At 40.1% G+C, this 17,021-nt stretch overlaps 1 protein-coding gene across 1 annotated transcript in view; it reads left to right on the top strand.

Annotated features, from left to right (window-relative positions):
• The window catches only part of LRRK1 (leucine rich repeat kinase 1), a 68,177-nt gene that overhangs the window by 5,850 nt on the left and 45,306 nt on the right, over positions 1–17,021 (top strand). Inside the window, exons 2-9 of the mRNA XM_063314289.1 lie at positions 7,210–7,373; positions 8,404–8,575; positions 11,038–11,219; positions 12,017–12,163; positions 13,459–13,685; positions 15,002–15,129; positions 15,653–15,816; positions 16,215–16,352. Of these exons, the coding sequence (XP_063170359.1) occupies positions 7,210–7,373; positions 8,404–8,575; positions 11,038–11,219; positions 12,017–12,163; positions 13,459–13,685; positions 15,002–15,129; positions 15,653–15,816; positions 16,215–16,352 (1,322 nt within the window). The remainder of the gene's footprint in view (positions 1–7,209; positions 7,374–8,403; positions 8,576–11,037; positions 11,220–12,016; positions 12,164–13,458; positions 13,686–15,001; positions 15,130–15,652; positions 15,817–16,214; positions 16,353–17,021) is intronic.

The raw sequence follows: 17,021 nt of genomic DNA, 5'->3' as shown, positions 1-17,021 counted from the left end.
TGAAACTACAAAAGGAAATTCCATTTATTTGTTAATTCATTAAGGTGGGAATTCTTGGAACGTTTGAGCTGTTTCTTCCCAGGTGTTTTGCAAACTGGGCATAGTTATTGTTTATGAAATAAGCTACCAATAGACCTCTCATTTCTTGTTTATATCTAACATTCCTGCCAGCCTCCCAGGCAGACCAGACAGGAAACATGACCAGATGAGCTAATTCTACTTTATTGTAAGGCTACATTAACAGAATCTTACAAGCCTGAAAGTACAAATCTCCCACCATTTCCTTTATAGTCTGAGAAGCTAGGGTGGGTCCCTTCTGAGCCTCTTTCTCTGCCCATTAAGCACCTGAGGGCTATGCCATCTCTTACCTGACCTTCCCTAGGCAGCAGCTCTTCCCCTCGTCTCTCAAGGTCATTCCCACATACTGTACCGTTACAATTCCTTCCATTGCTCTCCCAGCCTTCCTACAATCTCTTATAATTGTCCAGCTACAGTTTTGTCTGACAACCTGTAGAGAATAAGGAAGATGATCTTGAAGGAGGCATGCAGGAACTGTTACCTAGGCAAAATGGGCTGAAACTTTTTTTTAAGTCCCAAAAAATGAGATAACATTCGGAAGGGGCTCAGGCAGATGCCTCCCTAATTTACCGGGGTATAAGAAGGAGGGGAAGGATAGCACAATCACACTTGCATGATTCTATTATTATAGCCAACCTCAATAGAAATAATTCTAGCTTTCATGTGGAGTTGATTTACTGGTCTGGTTTACCTAGTGGGGCAGACACAATAATCCTTTGCTTCTACCCCATCCATCATTTTCAGCATGGCTCCATTTCCAGAACTTGAATCCTCTCTTCCTTTTGTTCAGCTCCCCTGCCTTGGAAAGTTAACACGAAAACAAATGTTGAGAGGCAAAGGGTTGTTTACCGTTATGCGTGCTTCATAAATGCACCTGAGTTAAGGAGAGGGAAAGGCAGCTGAAATCAGATGGTAACAGAACATGCTTCACTGCGCTCTGTAGAGTATTTCCAACCTCTGGGCCTGTACTTGAGCCACGAAATTAAATACAGAAGCTGAATCATTTATTTTCATCAACCGTCATCTGGCATGAGTGGTGCATCTCAATCTGAGGCCAAGAGGATGAGGTGTGTTCCCAGCAAATAGAGGTGGCTGATTCAGAGTTTAGGAATGGTCAGGCAGAGCAAAGCATGTCCCAGATTTGCTTTGCCCTGATGTTGAAGCCAAACAAAGCTGAGAATTAAAATTGTCTTCCATGAATTGGTGTTCTAGGTATCAAAGGAGACCAGAAGATGGAGACCTATTATTGGATTTCTCATCGCATTGAAAAATTTTATAAAACGCCATGAGACTAGATGCTCAGGGCAAAGAGGCCAATGGTCCCAGGACCCACATAAGGATAGGAACAATCTCATCCAAAGCATGGTACATTCTTTGAAACCACTGGGTGGATCAATCCATTCCATTTAAAGCTGTACAGTAAAATTAACAGAGTTAGGTATAGAGTTGTTTGGGTTCTTTTCTGTTGTACATAGCCTGTGTTTCCTATTTGGTTCCCATTTTTTTCTTTTATTGTCTAAAAAATAAAAGCGGGGGGGGGGGAGATTAGCTTTCTAAATGGTATTTAAACTCAATCCGATATCATGCTGGGGTTTGATAAACGAAATCAGTCTGAAACTGGTTATCCTGCTTCCATCTGATGATCCTGAAGCTCGCATTTCACTCCTAAGGGACGTTGAGGAGGTCTGTTACCATCAGAGTGAAAACTCTCTCATTCTTTCAGACAAAGGAGGTTCCCTTTTTGTGGCAGGATGCTAAGACAGCTCAGTAGAGACACGGACAGGCTTTGTCAAGTTAATAATCCTGAGAGTTTCTGAGCTCATATTAGAAATGGCAGATTGTAGGGGTTCCAAAGGGACCTAATGCTGTGTTTTCTGTGAGAGGTTTGGAGATATCCTTGCAAGTAATGGCATGAAGGTGAGTCCTATGCATGCAGTGATAATTTTATGCAAATTATGTCAAGAGCTCCCTACCCTCAAATTTCTGCACTCAGTCCTCATTTACAAGTTGCAGGAAATGCCAGAATATCAATTGTCCCTGTAGTAAAGTTGTCAGATCAAGCTGTAAATTGTGAAAGTAGGTATGTCAGGGATCTTCAGAGCTAAAATTCCTTGTACGGGGATAAAAGCTATGGAAGTCTAAACTCTTTTATAGAGATCAAGCTGTTTGCTTCCTTCCCCCAATACTAAAGTTGTTGTTTTGGTGCTAATAACATAAAAGTTTTGTGACACTGGCATTAGAATAGTTTGCAGAAGATGCCAACAAACATAGTAATTCGTTCCTGAGGCCAGTAGACACAGATTCAGTGGTCTGTTGAAACCATACTTAAAGTATCTACTTACTTACTCTGCTTACTAACATGTGCAATAAACTTATTTCACTCCTACGTGCTTTAAGTTTGCATAATACCATCAAATATTTTCAGATTTGGTTTTGTTTATGTGATTAGATTCATGCAGTAGCTGCTCAGTTGTTTTATACTGCAGAAATTAGATGGAAATCAGGACAAACTTGCCTTTGATTTCAAAATGGGATAATGTCGTAGGGGACAAAATTGTTTCAAAAGTTGCATCTGAACACTGTTGGGTGCTTCTTGCTGGATGCTTCCAGGCGGGGCTTGCACTGTACAGTTACTGTGCCTTGTGTGTGAAATTTCTGGGTGGAGACAGGTGTCCAGATGACATCAACTTTTATTTTTAACTTTTTGGACTGGTCCTCTTACTTACTTACTTACTTACTTATTTATTTATTTATTTATTATCATATTTTTATTACCGCCCATCCCCCCCACTCGGGGGACCCTCTTACTTTTACTTTTTAAAAAAAAGTTGAACAGAGGGAAGAGGAGACGAGATGCATGGTTTACTGTGTTTTGGTTCTCCATTTTTTATTAGTTGTACTAAAAGCCCTCAATGGTGGAAGTATATAGAAGTGTATAGCTACAGTAAAGAGCAATGATTTGTTCCAAATGTTGAGTTTCATTATAAATTAAAAATACTGCAGATGGGCAACACATGGCAATGTGTTTCTCATGAACCCTTTGATAGTGCCATGTTCAGTATTCAGTGGGAGATCACACGAAGAACCAGGAGAAGAGGGGAGGGGAGGGGAGGGGAGGAGGAGAAGGAGAAGGAGAAGGGATTATTTCCTATTAATTTTTTGGCAGAGAACCAAACTATCAAAGTGTGAGATCTCAGCCAAGCATCCTCTGGTGGGACTCTTTCTTGGCCATGGTTCTCAAATGGTGGCAGCAGAAAGCTGAAACAGCACCTTCAGTTGCATTAACATGAGGTCAAGGGCATTACAGGCAGAGTGATGCTGTTTGGAATCCTCTCTTGGGCCAAAGAAGAGCAGGTGTGACTTTGTCTAGGTGTTGGGTATAGAAGCATGCTGGTTGCTGAAGCCAGGCTTCAGCTCAAGCCTTCAGCTTTTGCCTGCCTGGATTTCAGAGCTCCTGCCTTTATCTGTGCATACTTCAAACACCCTCCACAGCCTAAGAATTACTCTGCAAAAATTATCGATGCCTTTGCAAATCCCCAAAGCCATCTCAAATGTCTCAGTGACTTGAGCTCTCTTTTGAATAATTGACGAAGAAGACTTGATGTATAGCTGGAGCTATCTGATTTCAAGGGTATTTGTTGACTTCTGTAGATCTGCTTTACTTTGGAGCTTCTTGAGATATGCCTATATGGCAGTTGTCCTTTTGTCAATGAGTGGGACATTGCATCACCTCACAGCAAGGATGCACAACTGGAAATCCTAGGACTGCATGTGGCTTCCAAAAGACTTAGGTCTGCCCCCGGGAGTCCTTCCAAAAATTGCCACCAAACTGCAGCTTTGAAATTAATCAATATAAAGAGAATAATCCTATTAAGTATAATTAATTTAATGGCATTTTAATTAAATTGAATTTAATGCTTGATCAAGACTCATCCACTTTTTTCTTCCAGTCTCTGCTGTTTCCCTTCATACTGTTCAGAGATAACATGTAGCATTCAACCTCTAAAAGTTGTATACTCTTGGCTGATGACTTCCAAATATGTGTATATACCAGCCTTTCTCAACGTTTTGACCCTGGAGGAACCCTGGAAATATTTTTCAGGCCTTGGGGAACCCCTGCACATTCAGGCTCAAATATAGGCCAGAAGTTATAAAATTATTCTATTTGTTTCATAGGTAGGCCTGTATATATGCATTAACAGTGTTCTTAAACTAAAAATGAAGAATAAAACTTACCTCTTTCATATGAAGTTGCCCATGTTTGGCTCCCAATGTGGAGTGAACCATTTAAACAACATCACAGTTTTCAGCTAACCTTTTGTGAAGCATCACCTTTTCAGGTCCTATTATTGGTTATACATTTCCAGCTCAGGCTGCACCATTGTATGTGCAGAATCAGATGTTTAGGATCCAGATGTGAATCCTTTTGTATTTGCTTGTATTAAACTGCAGCTACCATTTTCCTGCTCATTTCCCCCAATTTGCAGACATTTTGAAACTTTCCAATATTCCGTACTGTTTTGGCTCTACAATGCCTTTTTGTCATCCACAAATTTAGCCCCCTTGTTTCCTGATCATTTGTGAGCAAATTAAAAAAAAAAAGTAGTGAAGTTACAATGGTCCTTGGGAGGTCCTGTTCTTGATATATCCTGTTAAGAAGCACTGCCCATTTATTCCTGCAGTCTTCTTTCTGTTCTTCAATCAATCAATCAGTTGAGAGAACTTTCACTCTTATTCCATTATCAGTGAGTTTGCTCAGCAATAAATAATAATTACTGAATGAATCATTTGTATTTGGATGGTATTAGCACTCTCAGAGAAATCTCTAAGGTTAGTGAGTGATGATATAGATTTGCTAAATTCATCTTTCCCAAGTCCTTTCTATAGGATTATCACTTTGGTTGTAATGAATACTTACAATATACTGTAAATGTAAACTCTAAATATAAATACAGCATGTTAAGAACAATCACAGGGATATATTTTGAGGTAGGAAACAATGGTCGCCTTCAACCACCAAACATGATGCTACCTGATTTTGAAAACAGCACAGGGTATGATGGAACCTCAGGAGAATGTGGAACAAATCTCAGTCCTGAGAGATTAGAAGGTGTGAGAGAAAAACTCAAGACAGCTCCACCTTGATTGGGTTAGATATAAGTTGAAGTAGGGAGGGGCTTTGACAGGCTTTCGGGATTCTGTTAAAATATCCTAACTGCATTAAAGTACTTTCTAAGACTCTTAGAGACTCTTGTTTCCCAAACTTGCCTACACTGAAGGGCTGACACAGTGCCTTTGTTTTGCTAGGAATCACCCCATGGAAAATACCATTAGCAGAAATATAAGGAAGTTGTTTTGTTCCTTTCATTTCAAATGTAGATACATAGGCAGTGCGTTGAAAGGACTTTCCACTCTTTCCTTTCATGTGCCAGATTAATACCGATTGGTTTGATTGAAGGAAGAATGAAAGTTGGCAGACATGCAAATTGTATTAACTCTCATAGTAAAATGTAGGTTAAGTGCTCAAAAGTATTCAGTTTGAAAGTTTCTTTTTAAAAAGCTGGGTATGCAATTGATTGATTGATTGATTATGTGCCATCAAGTTGTTTTCAACTCCTAGTGACCACATAGATAGGTTTTCTCCATGACATTCTACCCCTAACCTGTTATTTCAAGACTCCCAATGGTGCACCATCGCCACTGTAACTGAGTCCATCCACCTTGCTGCTGATTGACCTCTTCTTCTGTTTCCTTCCACCTTTCCCAGCATTAGAGCCTTCTCCAGAGAGCTGGATATTTTCATGATGTGTCTGAAGTAGGATAATTTGAGCCTGGTCACTTGTGCCTCGAGTGAGAACTCTGGGTTGATTTGTTCGATGACCCATGGGTTTGTTTTCTTGGCTGTCCATGGTATTCTCAGAAGTCTTCTTCAACATCAAAGTTCAAAAGCATCAATACTCTTCCAATCCTGCTTATTCAAAGTCCAACTTTCACTTCACAGGGAATACCATGGTTTGCACGATTCTGATTTTGTAGGTATAGACACATCATGGCATTTTAATATCTTTTCCAAGGTCTTCATGGCTGCTCTACCGCGTGCTAGTTGGAGGCATATTTCTTGACTACTTGTTCTTTAAAAAAACAGTGGTGACATCATTTCTTTTGGGGAAAGTTGTTAGAAACTGCTGAAAACTGGAAGGACTGACAGTAAATTGGCTTGAGTCTGCCAGTTAACAATAGAAATATTCCTTAGGGGCTCACGCTTAAGAATCAGCCACTTAGTGGCTACTGGAAAAGCTATTCTGTAGTGACATCCAACTCAGAGAATGCCCAGCCAGATGGGTAATCCTGTTAAATTCTGATTCTCTTAGTGTCTCATTTTGGTGACTATGTCAAGTTCATTTCATCAAACTAAAAATGTGCACATATTATTGTGCACCTTTTTTTTCAAGTCACATGCATTTTATACGCAGCTTACCTAATATGCAGTCTTTGCCTTCTGCTAATATAAAATGTATTTTCATGAAAAGATGCATTTTATGCAGGATTATCTCTACTATATTTTTTGTTTTAAGGGCAAGCAAGTGTCCACATTTTCAGCAATAATGAAATTTTAATTCCTGTAATAGTTAAAAATGCAAAATTAGCAAATGCAAACTAAAGGAATGATGCCTGCAAAGTGAAGCAACATACTCTTTGCCCGGGGCCATTGTCATTTGGTTATACCAAAGGATCACCTACTTTTTTTTTTCTTTTACAGCATACAGCAGCACCTGGACATCCTTGTTTGGGCTTGGAAGCTAAGTGGGGTCAGATCCAGTTAGTACTTAGATGGGAGTCAACTAGGAAATCCCAGGGCTATAAACTAAATTAGGAAGTCATAGTATATCCCAGAAAAAGGAAATGGCAAACTATTTCCCTATTGTTGCTGTGAAAACTACTGGATGTAGTCAAGCTGGACAAAGGAAGCATCACCCTATTGATTTATTTAACACAATTGCTAACTCACATTCAGCAGGTTTAGATTGTTTTACTTGTTACTCTACTTATCTGTTCTTACCTATCGTCTGTTTTATTGTCATTCCTGTTAAAAGGTAGAACACCAGTCTCCCTTTTACCCTTTGCGTGCAGATATGCTGGACATGGGTGGCCAACAGTCCACAACAGAGTCTTTCTCCATTGGCCAGTCCTCTGTGACCGAGACCATTCAGAGTCTGTATCAAAGCAGAGACTTTGAGGCCGCTCTACAACTGGTCAAAGCAGCAAGCCAGAGGGGCCTCTCCCAAGAAGAGAAGGTGAGGGCAGAGGAGTTGTGGCATCTTTACTAAAGAGAATGAAGGAAACTACGTCTTGCCCCCGAGAGTCTCAGGATGATGAGGTCAAATGAACCTGTACATTAGGACTTTTTCCTTATTCCATACCATTTTGTAGACTCTTGGATTTTGACAAGTACACAAAGCACTTGTGGGGAGGGGGAGACAGAATCAGTGGCTGGGAGACGTGGTTGCTCATGGTGTTTCTTCATTTTTTCCCCCCTAAAATGAGTTTTGTAAAACCAAGTGGGTATATTGGACAGGGCTTTCTCAGCCATATATCTGCTAAGAATAAGATAAACATATTGTACAATTCTTGGGCAGAGGATGAAAGGCAATGAAATATATTTGTTTACCACCTTAGGCAAATAGTATTTACATGTATCAAGTGAAAATAAAATAGGTATACCAGTGTCTTTAGATCAGTAATGACCAGTTTATTTTGACCTTGGAAGCTGTTCTTTGCACCTGGAGGTAAAATTGGAGGTATCTCTGCTAGTGCTGGTGATGATGTGACATCCCCAGAGTGGATGAAGCCAACATTTTTGGACCTTTTTTGCATTTTTAGAGGCAACATGAGTGTCCTAATCCTCCGTAAGGCTTAAGACATTTATATCTCCCCTTAAACTCTCTCCCAAGTCCCCAAAATTAAAAAAAAGTCAGTTCTACCCACTCCTAGGAGAATCTGGGATTAAAAATTGGATACTTGGGGCACATGATTATCTAAACCAGGGTTCCCCAAAGTGGTCAATATCAACCCCCAAGGGTCAATGGGATTATCCATGAGGTCATCGTTGCTATTATTATTAGTAGTACTATTATTACCACAGTTAATATTATTATTAACATACTATTAGTTAAAGTAGTATTTATTAAATTATTTTCATATAATAAATATTAGGGGGTTGGTGAACGAACTGAAGCTTCATGAAGGGGTCGAGGAGCTGAAGAGTTTGAGGACCCCTGGCCTAAACACTGAACATTTTCTTTATGCTTCCCTTTCTCAAATCAGGGACCACTCTTGAGCCTTTCAGCCACCTATGGGGACCTGCAGGCAGTGAGATACTTGCTAAAAGAAGCAGGCGTGACCGTGTCCCTTGAACCCAGCGATGATAACCCAGCGGTGGCAGCTGCATATTTTGGACATAAGGATGTAGCACAAGAATTGCTAGATTCTTTTCTTGGTAAGTTGAGTTTCCATCCCTTCTGCTTCTTCCATACATCTCTTGCTTCGTCCAATACATTGTCTTACAGTATTCTGTTCTTGATTTCATTGATTTGCTGAAATTGAAGCCCTGGAAAGGGTGGTCCCATTAAGGCAGGGCTTCTCAACCAGGGTTCCTTGGCACCCTCGGGTTCCACAAGAGGTCACTAGGGGGTCCCTGGGAGATCATGATTTATTTAAAAACTTATGTCAAATTTGGGCAACTTCACATTAAAGAGGTAGGTTTCATTCTTTATTTTTAGTTTAAGAACACTGTTAATGCGTATATACAGGCCTATACATGAAACAAATACAATAATTTTGGAAGCTCTGGCCTATATTTGAGCCTGAAAGTGCAGAGGTTGCCTGAGGCCTGAAAAATATTGAGGGATCCTCCAAGGTCAAAAAGCTGAGAAAGGCTACATTAAGGGATGAACTGTTATATTCATAGAAGCTTGCTTAGATTGTACGATTATCCACAGACACTGCTGTCTAGCCAAACTTTAAGGCTCCCAGCATCTTTTTAATGGTGACATCTACTCTCTGAAATCGTTTTTGTCATGTTCTTCCATAATCTTTAAGTAGACATTTTAATGAACTCCTTCAAACTGTATGTTTGAAGGAGTTCTAGTATGTTCTATAGTTTCCTCTTTAACACTTTTAAAATAATCTCCCTTTTGTGAATTTGCTCTAAAAGGCAGGTTGTTTATGAATAAGTTAGTGACAAATAGGGAAGATCTGTATTGCAAATGATAACTCATCTGCAAACTGGAGAGCCAGTTTGGTCTAGTGGTTAAGGTGCTGGTCTAGAAACCAGGAGACTGAGTTCTAGTCTTGCCTTAGGCATGAAAGCCGGCTGGGTGACCTTGGGCCAGTCCCTCCCTCTCAGCCCAAGAGCCAATCAGGCGTGGTAGGAGAGTTCTAGTCCCGCCTTAGGCATGAAAGCCGGCTGGGTGACCTTGGGCCAGTCCCTCCCTCTCAGCCCAAGAGCCAATCAGGCATAGCAGGAGAGTTCTAGTCCCGCCTTAGGCCTGAAAGCCGGCTGGGTGACCTTGGGCCAGTCCCTCTCTCTCAGCCCAACTCACCTCACAGGGTTGTTGTTGTGGCCAAAATAGGAGGAAGGAGTATTAGATATGTTCCCTGCCTTGAGTTATTTATAAAAACAATAAAGGCAGGATAGAAAATTAAATAAATAAATAAATCCCTGGGCTCCTTGGAAAAATTTGTACCTGACATATGTTTTAGTAAGGTCAAAAGCTAGACACTTTTTCATTTTTGAAAATTAGATTTTCTGGATTCCAAACTCCATGGTTGATGAGCAGGAAAAAAGGAAAATCCTCAAGATTTTCAAGAGAGGCTTGTTTCTCACTGAAAAGTACTTATTTTTAAAATAAAAATGTCTACCTAACGCCTTTCAGAATTCCCAGCCACCTCAAAATAATTTGTACAGGAAAATCATATTTGGTTTCACATTTGGTTTTGAAGGTTGAAACAGCAATTCTTGGTAGGGAATCAGGAAATCAAACTGTGATATTGTCAACTGGCAGTCCTGCAAAGACAGGCAAAATAAATCACATATTAAGCTTACTTTCACAATCCCATGCCTTTCAGGAGGTGCTAGACTTTCAATCCAAATCACCTCCAGCCAGTATTAGAAGGCAACAGACTGGGAAAATTGATCTCACAGTCATGTAATCATGTGATCTTGTGATGTAATGTGATAGCACCATTAGCTGACTTGTTATTTGTAGACCTTGTTTTTCAGCCCACTTGGCTTTTGTCACATATTTTTTAATGCTGGGCAAAGCATTTTTTCCTACATCTTTTTCTATTGGTTTTCATTCTACCTGATGAAAGAGAATTTTGCCTTTGAAATGTCTTTCAAAGGAGAAAATTTGAAAGAGATTTTTGTATATGGTGTGTAGCATGTATGCACACATATAGATTTGACTTGGTCAAAGAGTGTACATGTGAATGTCCTGTCTTTCACTGGAGAACTTTCTCTCTGACAACCAGTAGCTTCTTGGACTTCCATTGGATTCCCAAGGGAAGATGTCGTGATGAGGAACTCTTCCCGGGGGCATTTTCAGGAATGGTGCTCCTATCACTGCTAAGAAGGAGTTCCATCCTTGAGAAATTATTGGAGAATCCCAGAACATTTTGGAGAAATGGTCTACCCTATTTCTGTGCCTGCAAAATTGCATGGATAGATCTTCTGTTTGGGCCCAGGACTAGGAATGTAAAAAGAAAACCTCATAAAACCCAACGATGAAGTACAACGTGCATAAAAGAAAGGACGCAATTTAAAATGCAACAGCAGAAATTGGATGGGGGATTTCCAAAAGCCATTTGTGGCCTGCTCTTAATTTTCTTGCAACCCTACCCATGTTGTCTTTGCTGGGTGTGGTTATAATACAAGTCCATGAATGCTTGTTTTAAAAGGTGCAACGAATGTCTCGCAACTCCTGAACTGGATGCTGGCGGTGGCTTGTCAGCAAGGCCACCTGGAGGTGGTTAAGCTCTTAGTCCTGGCATACAGAGCCGATCCTGATAGCTACGCCGTCAGAAAGAATGAGTTTCCAGTCCTCCTTCGACTGCCACTTTATGCTGCCATGCAAGCAGGTGTGTGCTGGTTGTTCTTCCTGAGCCATTTTTTCCCTTCATTGGGTGGTCAGGGGCTGCTTTCCCAAAAGAGAGTATGGTAGAAAAAGGAATAATTGGGGCATGAGAGCCCACATGGTATGGTGTTTAAGTTATAAGCTTAAAGCCAAAGAGAGCTCGTCTCAAAACCTTAGTCACAATCCCTCAGCCCAGCCTGCTTTATGGGCTTGCTCTTAGAGTAAAATGAGGGGAGACTGACCTCTGTGTGCTTCACCAAAAAAGCAGGATAGATATGTAGTGAGAAAATTGAATCAACTGCATTTATATTAAAACAATTGATAGGGTTATTCACTGTATTATTTTGCTCATTTGGTTGTTAGTCAATATCAACAGTTACAGTTTGGTGGCCGCTCTCGAGGGTCTGGGCTGGGTCTCAACTTGGAGAATGAGGCTGTACTAGATATACAGGTAGACTGCCTTCTTGTGACCATTTGCAGTTATGACGATGATGAAAAAGCAACTTCATGACCAATCCTCACATTTATGACCTTCTCAGTGTTTAAAGCAAAGAAAAGATGAAGTGCGATAATAAGCACAGTCGCAGTTTCACTTAGCTACTGCTGCTTCGCTTAACGACCAAGTGGCCAGTCCCAATCGTGGTCACTAAACGAGGACTACTTGTATCCTTGTTTTAAGGAATGCCTTTCAGAACTGAGTAACTTCAAAATGCAAGTCCTCAGTTTTTCATTTTTAAAAAAAGTCTTGGAAAACGGGTATTTTAATTGGGAATGCTGACATAGCTTCTGCCCTTTTGCCAGAGCATGATGATGTCGCTGCCTTCTTGCTGGAGAATGGTTCGTTCTTTTGTTCCTACACCCTAATGGATTGTCCCAATGCAAGCAAACGTCTTCTTTGCAAACATTTCATTGAACCAGTCCCTTTAACCAGGAATGTCCAGGCAAAACCAGTAAGTCATGCTGGGGGGAGAAATTGTTTAACTATTGTAACTGTTATCTATTAAAATTGTATTAATACATACTAATTATTTGTAAAGTTCAAAAGTTTAAATACACAGATGCGAACAGCCACTGTGTGTCAGGGCAGCCACGCTTCAAATAAAACACAGACTCACTTAGAGGGTCTAAGGATTTCTGGCTTTATTGAAACGGAATGCATACAGAGCGAAAGACGGGAATGCTTATGGGGTGACAGGTTGCCCTGTTTATACTTTGCTGGCGGACGTTGTGCTTCTCCCCCCTTTAGCCAAGGCCAGATGCTTCCCCTGGGAAAATGGGAAGGTATTTCCTCGATCTTTGTTTAGATGTTAAATTCTGTTTTATGGGCGCTATTATTGTGTGGGATGTGTGAATGTGTCCCCGGGGAAATGGTGCGTTGGTCTTCCTGTCTTTCGATGGGTGTTTAGTGTACGCCTGGGTGATCTAAGGATTATGTTTATCCTTTCCTTTTATCTAGTGTGCATGTTTCCTGTTGTGATGCCCATAGGCCTTGCAACGGGGGACATGACACTGTGCTTCGCTGAATCTTGAATGCACCTTATTACTTCTTTATTGTTTTCTCCCTGTGTTTTCTGCCTTTTGATTTTATATTTACTGAGATAAATAAATATATAATATATAATTATTTTTATAATTTTATGATATTTTATTTACTATGAGGTTATTTTCATATAGTTGCTTATTTGTGATTATTATAGTGTGGATCATTAATCATTAATTCCTGATTATTACCCTTCAAGAATCTATTGATGATGGCAGGCTAAAATCAAAGATTATCAAATATCAAATCAGTACATGCATACATACATACTATGGACAGGAGATATGCTAAGCTGTAAACCAAGGTTTGGAAACTGATTTCACCTAACACACTAAGCTGAATTTTTAAGAATTCACATTATGGTTTAGTACTATGAGTAAACTGAGAAGAAAAATAGGCTGTATGTTACTGGGTTAGCATTTGTAAACCCAGAGAGCTTTTAAAAAATCAGTGTATTGCAATGTAGTGGGTGGAAAAGAAAAGGCAGCTAGTTGAAGTTTTGCAACTTGAGATGCATCCTTAAGCATCAACGTCTGCTACAGAAGATCCAGCTGTAGTCTGAATATGTTGTGAGAAGTGAGCATTCAGGTTCAGCCATTCTGTGGTTTTCTTGTTTCATTTTCTCTCTGAAAGTCACTCTCATCTGCTTTTCAGTCAGAATTGTTGATGGTCCCCATTAAATGTCCCTCGTCTCTTTATCTTCAGGGTCTTTCTGTGAACTGGTCAAAGCTCAGGCTTCCTTGGGTGGATTTTGACTGGCTGATAGATCTTTCCCACCAAATAACGGAGCTCGACCTCTCTGCTAATCATCTGACTTGCCTTCCATCCATTATCCCTTGGGGACTGATCAACCTTCAGAAACTGAACCTCGCTGACAACCGATTAAATCAGCTGCTCGATGTACAGTCGTCAGATGGAATCATATGCACCAAGCACGTGGCCCTTATTCTTAGAGAAATGTACCTGGGAGTAATTTGGAATGGGGTGTACGTTGAGTTAAGCAAGGGCTGTAAGGCTACAATGCTGGCATCGCCCATTGACTCAGCTCTACGCAATCTCAGTTCCAGAGCTGTTTTGAATTACTTTGTTCCCTAAGGCAATGTTTGGGGTGACCCATACTTCCTTTTCCTGCCTTTTTATGGTGGGAGTGGCAATGCTAAGAAGACTTGTGTCCAAAGATGGCCCAAACCAAACTTATGGTTAACAACTTCAAAACAAACAAGGATTTAAGTTATCTAAACACTACGGTGTAAATAATCTCTAGTCAACATTGTCTAAATACCGCTGTACTCAAATAATATATTGTACTACTTATGTTTGACAATAAAACAATAAAAACAAATTATAGAAAACAAACAAACAAGGATTTTAAGCCAAATCTAAATCATGGCTTTATTATTCTTTACTCCAGATAATTAAAAAATGTTACTTGGTTTGGACAGAATTAGGAATTTCTTTTAAATGGAAGGCATCCTGCTTTGTTCTTTCATTTGTGCCAAAAGAATAAAGGGTCTACATATATGGGCAGAATTCTTGCTCATCTTCTGCCTGTTAAGTTAAGATGCAACTGCCTAAATCCATCCTGTTTTTAGTGTTGGAGTACAACTCCAATAAGGTCTTTCTTATAGTCCTTTTGTATTCTTACAGTAATAAGTAGTTAAATAGAAGAATCTTTAGGCTTAGAAACTTTAAAGGTGAAACTGGATATTTTATAGATGGTTCCCTTCAGTACAGCATAATAGTAGCAGCTTACATAAACCAGGATGTATTCTGAGTTCTAACATTTATTTATTTATTCTAAATCTATATTTTTATTAGGAACAACCTAAATGGCATACATGCAGGCAAGCTTTTGAGTTTGTAATTAAGAGTTTCAGAGCTCTTAATCAGCCAAGAAGTTTTGAAAAAGCGAGGGATGAAAAAGAGTGCAAGAAAGCCCTTTAAAGTTAGTTTCTGGTGGATACATTATTTGTGGCAGAGCTTGCTCATATCAGATTACCAGATTGTCTTTCCCAATTTGGGCACTCTCCAGATGTCTGATCCTTCATCTCCTGAATTCTCAGCAGTAGCCATGCTGGCTGTGCCTTCTGGGAGTTGAAGTTCATTCGTTTGGAGAATTGCCACATTGGCAGGAACTAAGTTCCATCTACCAGTCAAGAACAATAAAAAAAAAGTTTTTCCATCCTGGCTCTAAAACCTCTCTCTATATTTATATTCCAACTTGCTTTCTTTTTTTTTAAATCCACAGGTTACTCGAGATTGACATATCCAACAACAGATTCCTCAGCTTTCCTTCTGGTTTCTTGCACCTTTGCAGACTTCAAAGACTTGTTGCTGCCAAAAATTACTTGGAAAGATTATTTGACGAGGAGAATGGTAAGTACATACCTTCAAAATGCAATGGTTTGTTTTGGGTTTGAAACACATTTTCTGCTTGTGGACCTCCCTATCTTTTGACCTATGGTGCCCTTCTTTATGTTCAGATTCCACATCTTCTCAAGACACTGGAAGCTACTGATTCTTCCTTCTTTTTATATCCTGAAGCCACGTTCAGTGTGCAGTTATCTGTCCCCACTTCATCACACACAACCCCCCCCCCATTCTTCATTTGTTTTTGAAAGCCCTGAGTGATTGGGAAAATATAATACCTAATATTGTTAAGCTACAGATCATGTTGACACATCACAGTGATTGGATTCATCTAATGTACAAATTCCAAACCAAATAAATTGCATGATGGCTTAGTATCACATATGAATTCAGCCGTTGTCACTTTCTGTGAAAACTAAATTGCCCAAGAAGAGAAGTGATTCAGAAAAAAAAATTCAAGAGTAAACCTAACTAGCGAAGATTCTCACATTTGTTGATGTGCTATTTTTCTTTGCATTTTTTTTTCTAGCAACTAACTGGATTGGATTAAGAAAGCTGCAGGAATTAGATGTCTCAGACAACAAGTTATCGGAGTTGCCTGTTTCCTTTCTGCACTGTCTGAAATCATTGCATAGCCTCAATGGATCTGGCAATAACTTAAAAGTGTTTCCCCAACCCTGGGCCTGTCCCTTGGTGAGTCAGGGTAATCTTCATGGTAGTTACATGACCACTCTGTGTTTTACAATGTGCTGTTTTTAGAATGTCTGAGAATCACGCTGGAATCATTGTGATACATGTTTAAGTGATACTTACAAGGGTCACCACTAGAAACCTTCTGCATGAGATTTCATCAGAAACGGTTTCTTTCTTTCAGACCTGTGCTCACTTTCCTAAGAACTAGAAGTGTGGTGTGTGCATATGTGCGCATGTGTACAATGAAGAAACTTGGCATTCTTTGATGTAATTGAAATACGTAGCCCCATCATTTGAGCTCATATATATTTTCACACATTTGTTAGATCCATAAATGTATAAAAGCTGAGATTTTGATGATGGACAAATACGAACTTTTCTCTTCCTTACATTTTCAGAAGTGTTGCAAAATAGCTAGAAATATGTTAGAATCTCTACCTGATACTTTGGCTGTGTTTTGGAAAAACCATCTCAAGGAAGTGGACTTTTCTGACAATTCCCTGAAGGAAGTTCCACAGTGTCTCTTCCAGCTTGAAGTAAGTAGGGAAGAAACCTGTTCTTACCATTTTGGGCCACTTCCTTTATTCTGCAAAATGGATTTGGATAGCTTTCTTTATGTTGTTTGCGCTCTCAGAACAGCAGGGGACTCTGATGAATATCTGAAGGGGCTACACTGCCTTGAAGAGATATTCCAGCCAACCACATTGGTTGATTGATAGATTATGTACCATCAAGTCATTTCTTAGCAACCACATAGACTTTCTCCAGCCCCCAGCCTGGCCCTTCAGGTCATCCAATGGTGCACCCATCGCCACTGTACCTGAGTCCATCCACTTGCTGCTGGTCGTCCTCTTCTTCTCTTTCCTTCTACATTTCCCAGCATTATACCCTTCTCAAGAGAGCTGGGTCTTCACACAATGTTTCCAAAATACAGATTAATTCTGGTCATTTGTGCCTTGAGAACTTTGGGTTAGCTATATTAGGAATCTAGCTTGCTTGAACTACAGTGTAGTGGTGGAAGACAGCCACTATAAAGTAGGAGTGATTGTCATGAGTAAGGATGGCGAGCAGGGGGCTCCCATCCAGACTGTTAAGCACATGTGTAGCACTGAGGAATTGGGCAGCCATTCAAAGAGACACAGATCGGGACCGCCTTAACCTGCGGGGTTTATATGGCTGGGTTTTTCCCACGCTTGTTCAGTTTG

The sequence above is a fragment of the Candoia aspera genome, chromosome 13, assembly GCF_035149785.1.
Source record: "Candoia aspera isolate rCanAsp1 chromosome 13, rCanAsp1.hap2, whole genome shotgun sequence".
In the NCBI taxonomy this organism is placed as follows: Eukaryota; Metazoa; Chordata; class Lepidosauria; order Squamata; family Boidae; genus Candoia; species Candoia aspera.
Note: the sequence above shows the minus strand (reverse complement) of the source record. Positions and strands in the feature narration are given on the sequence as shown.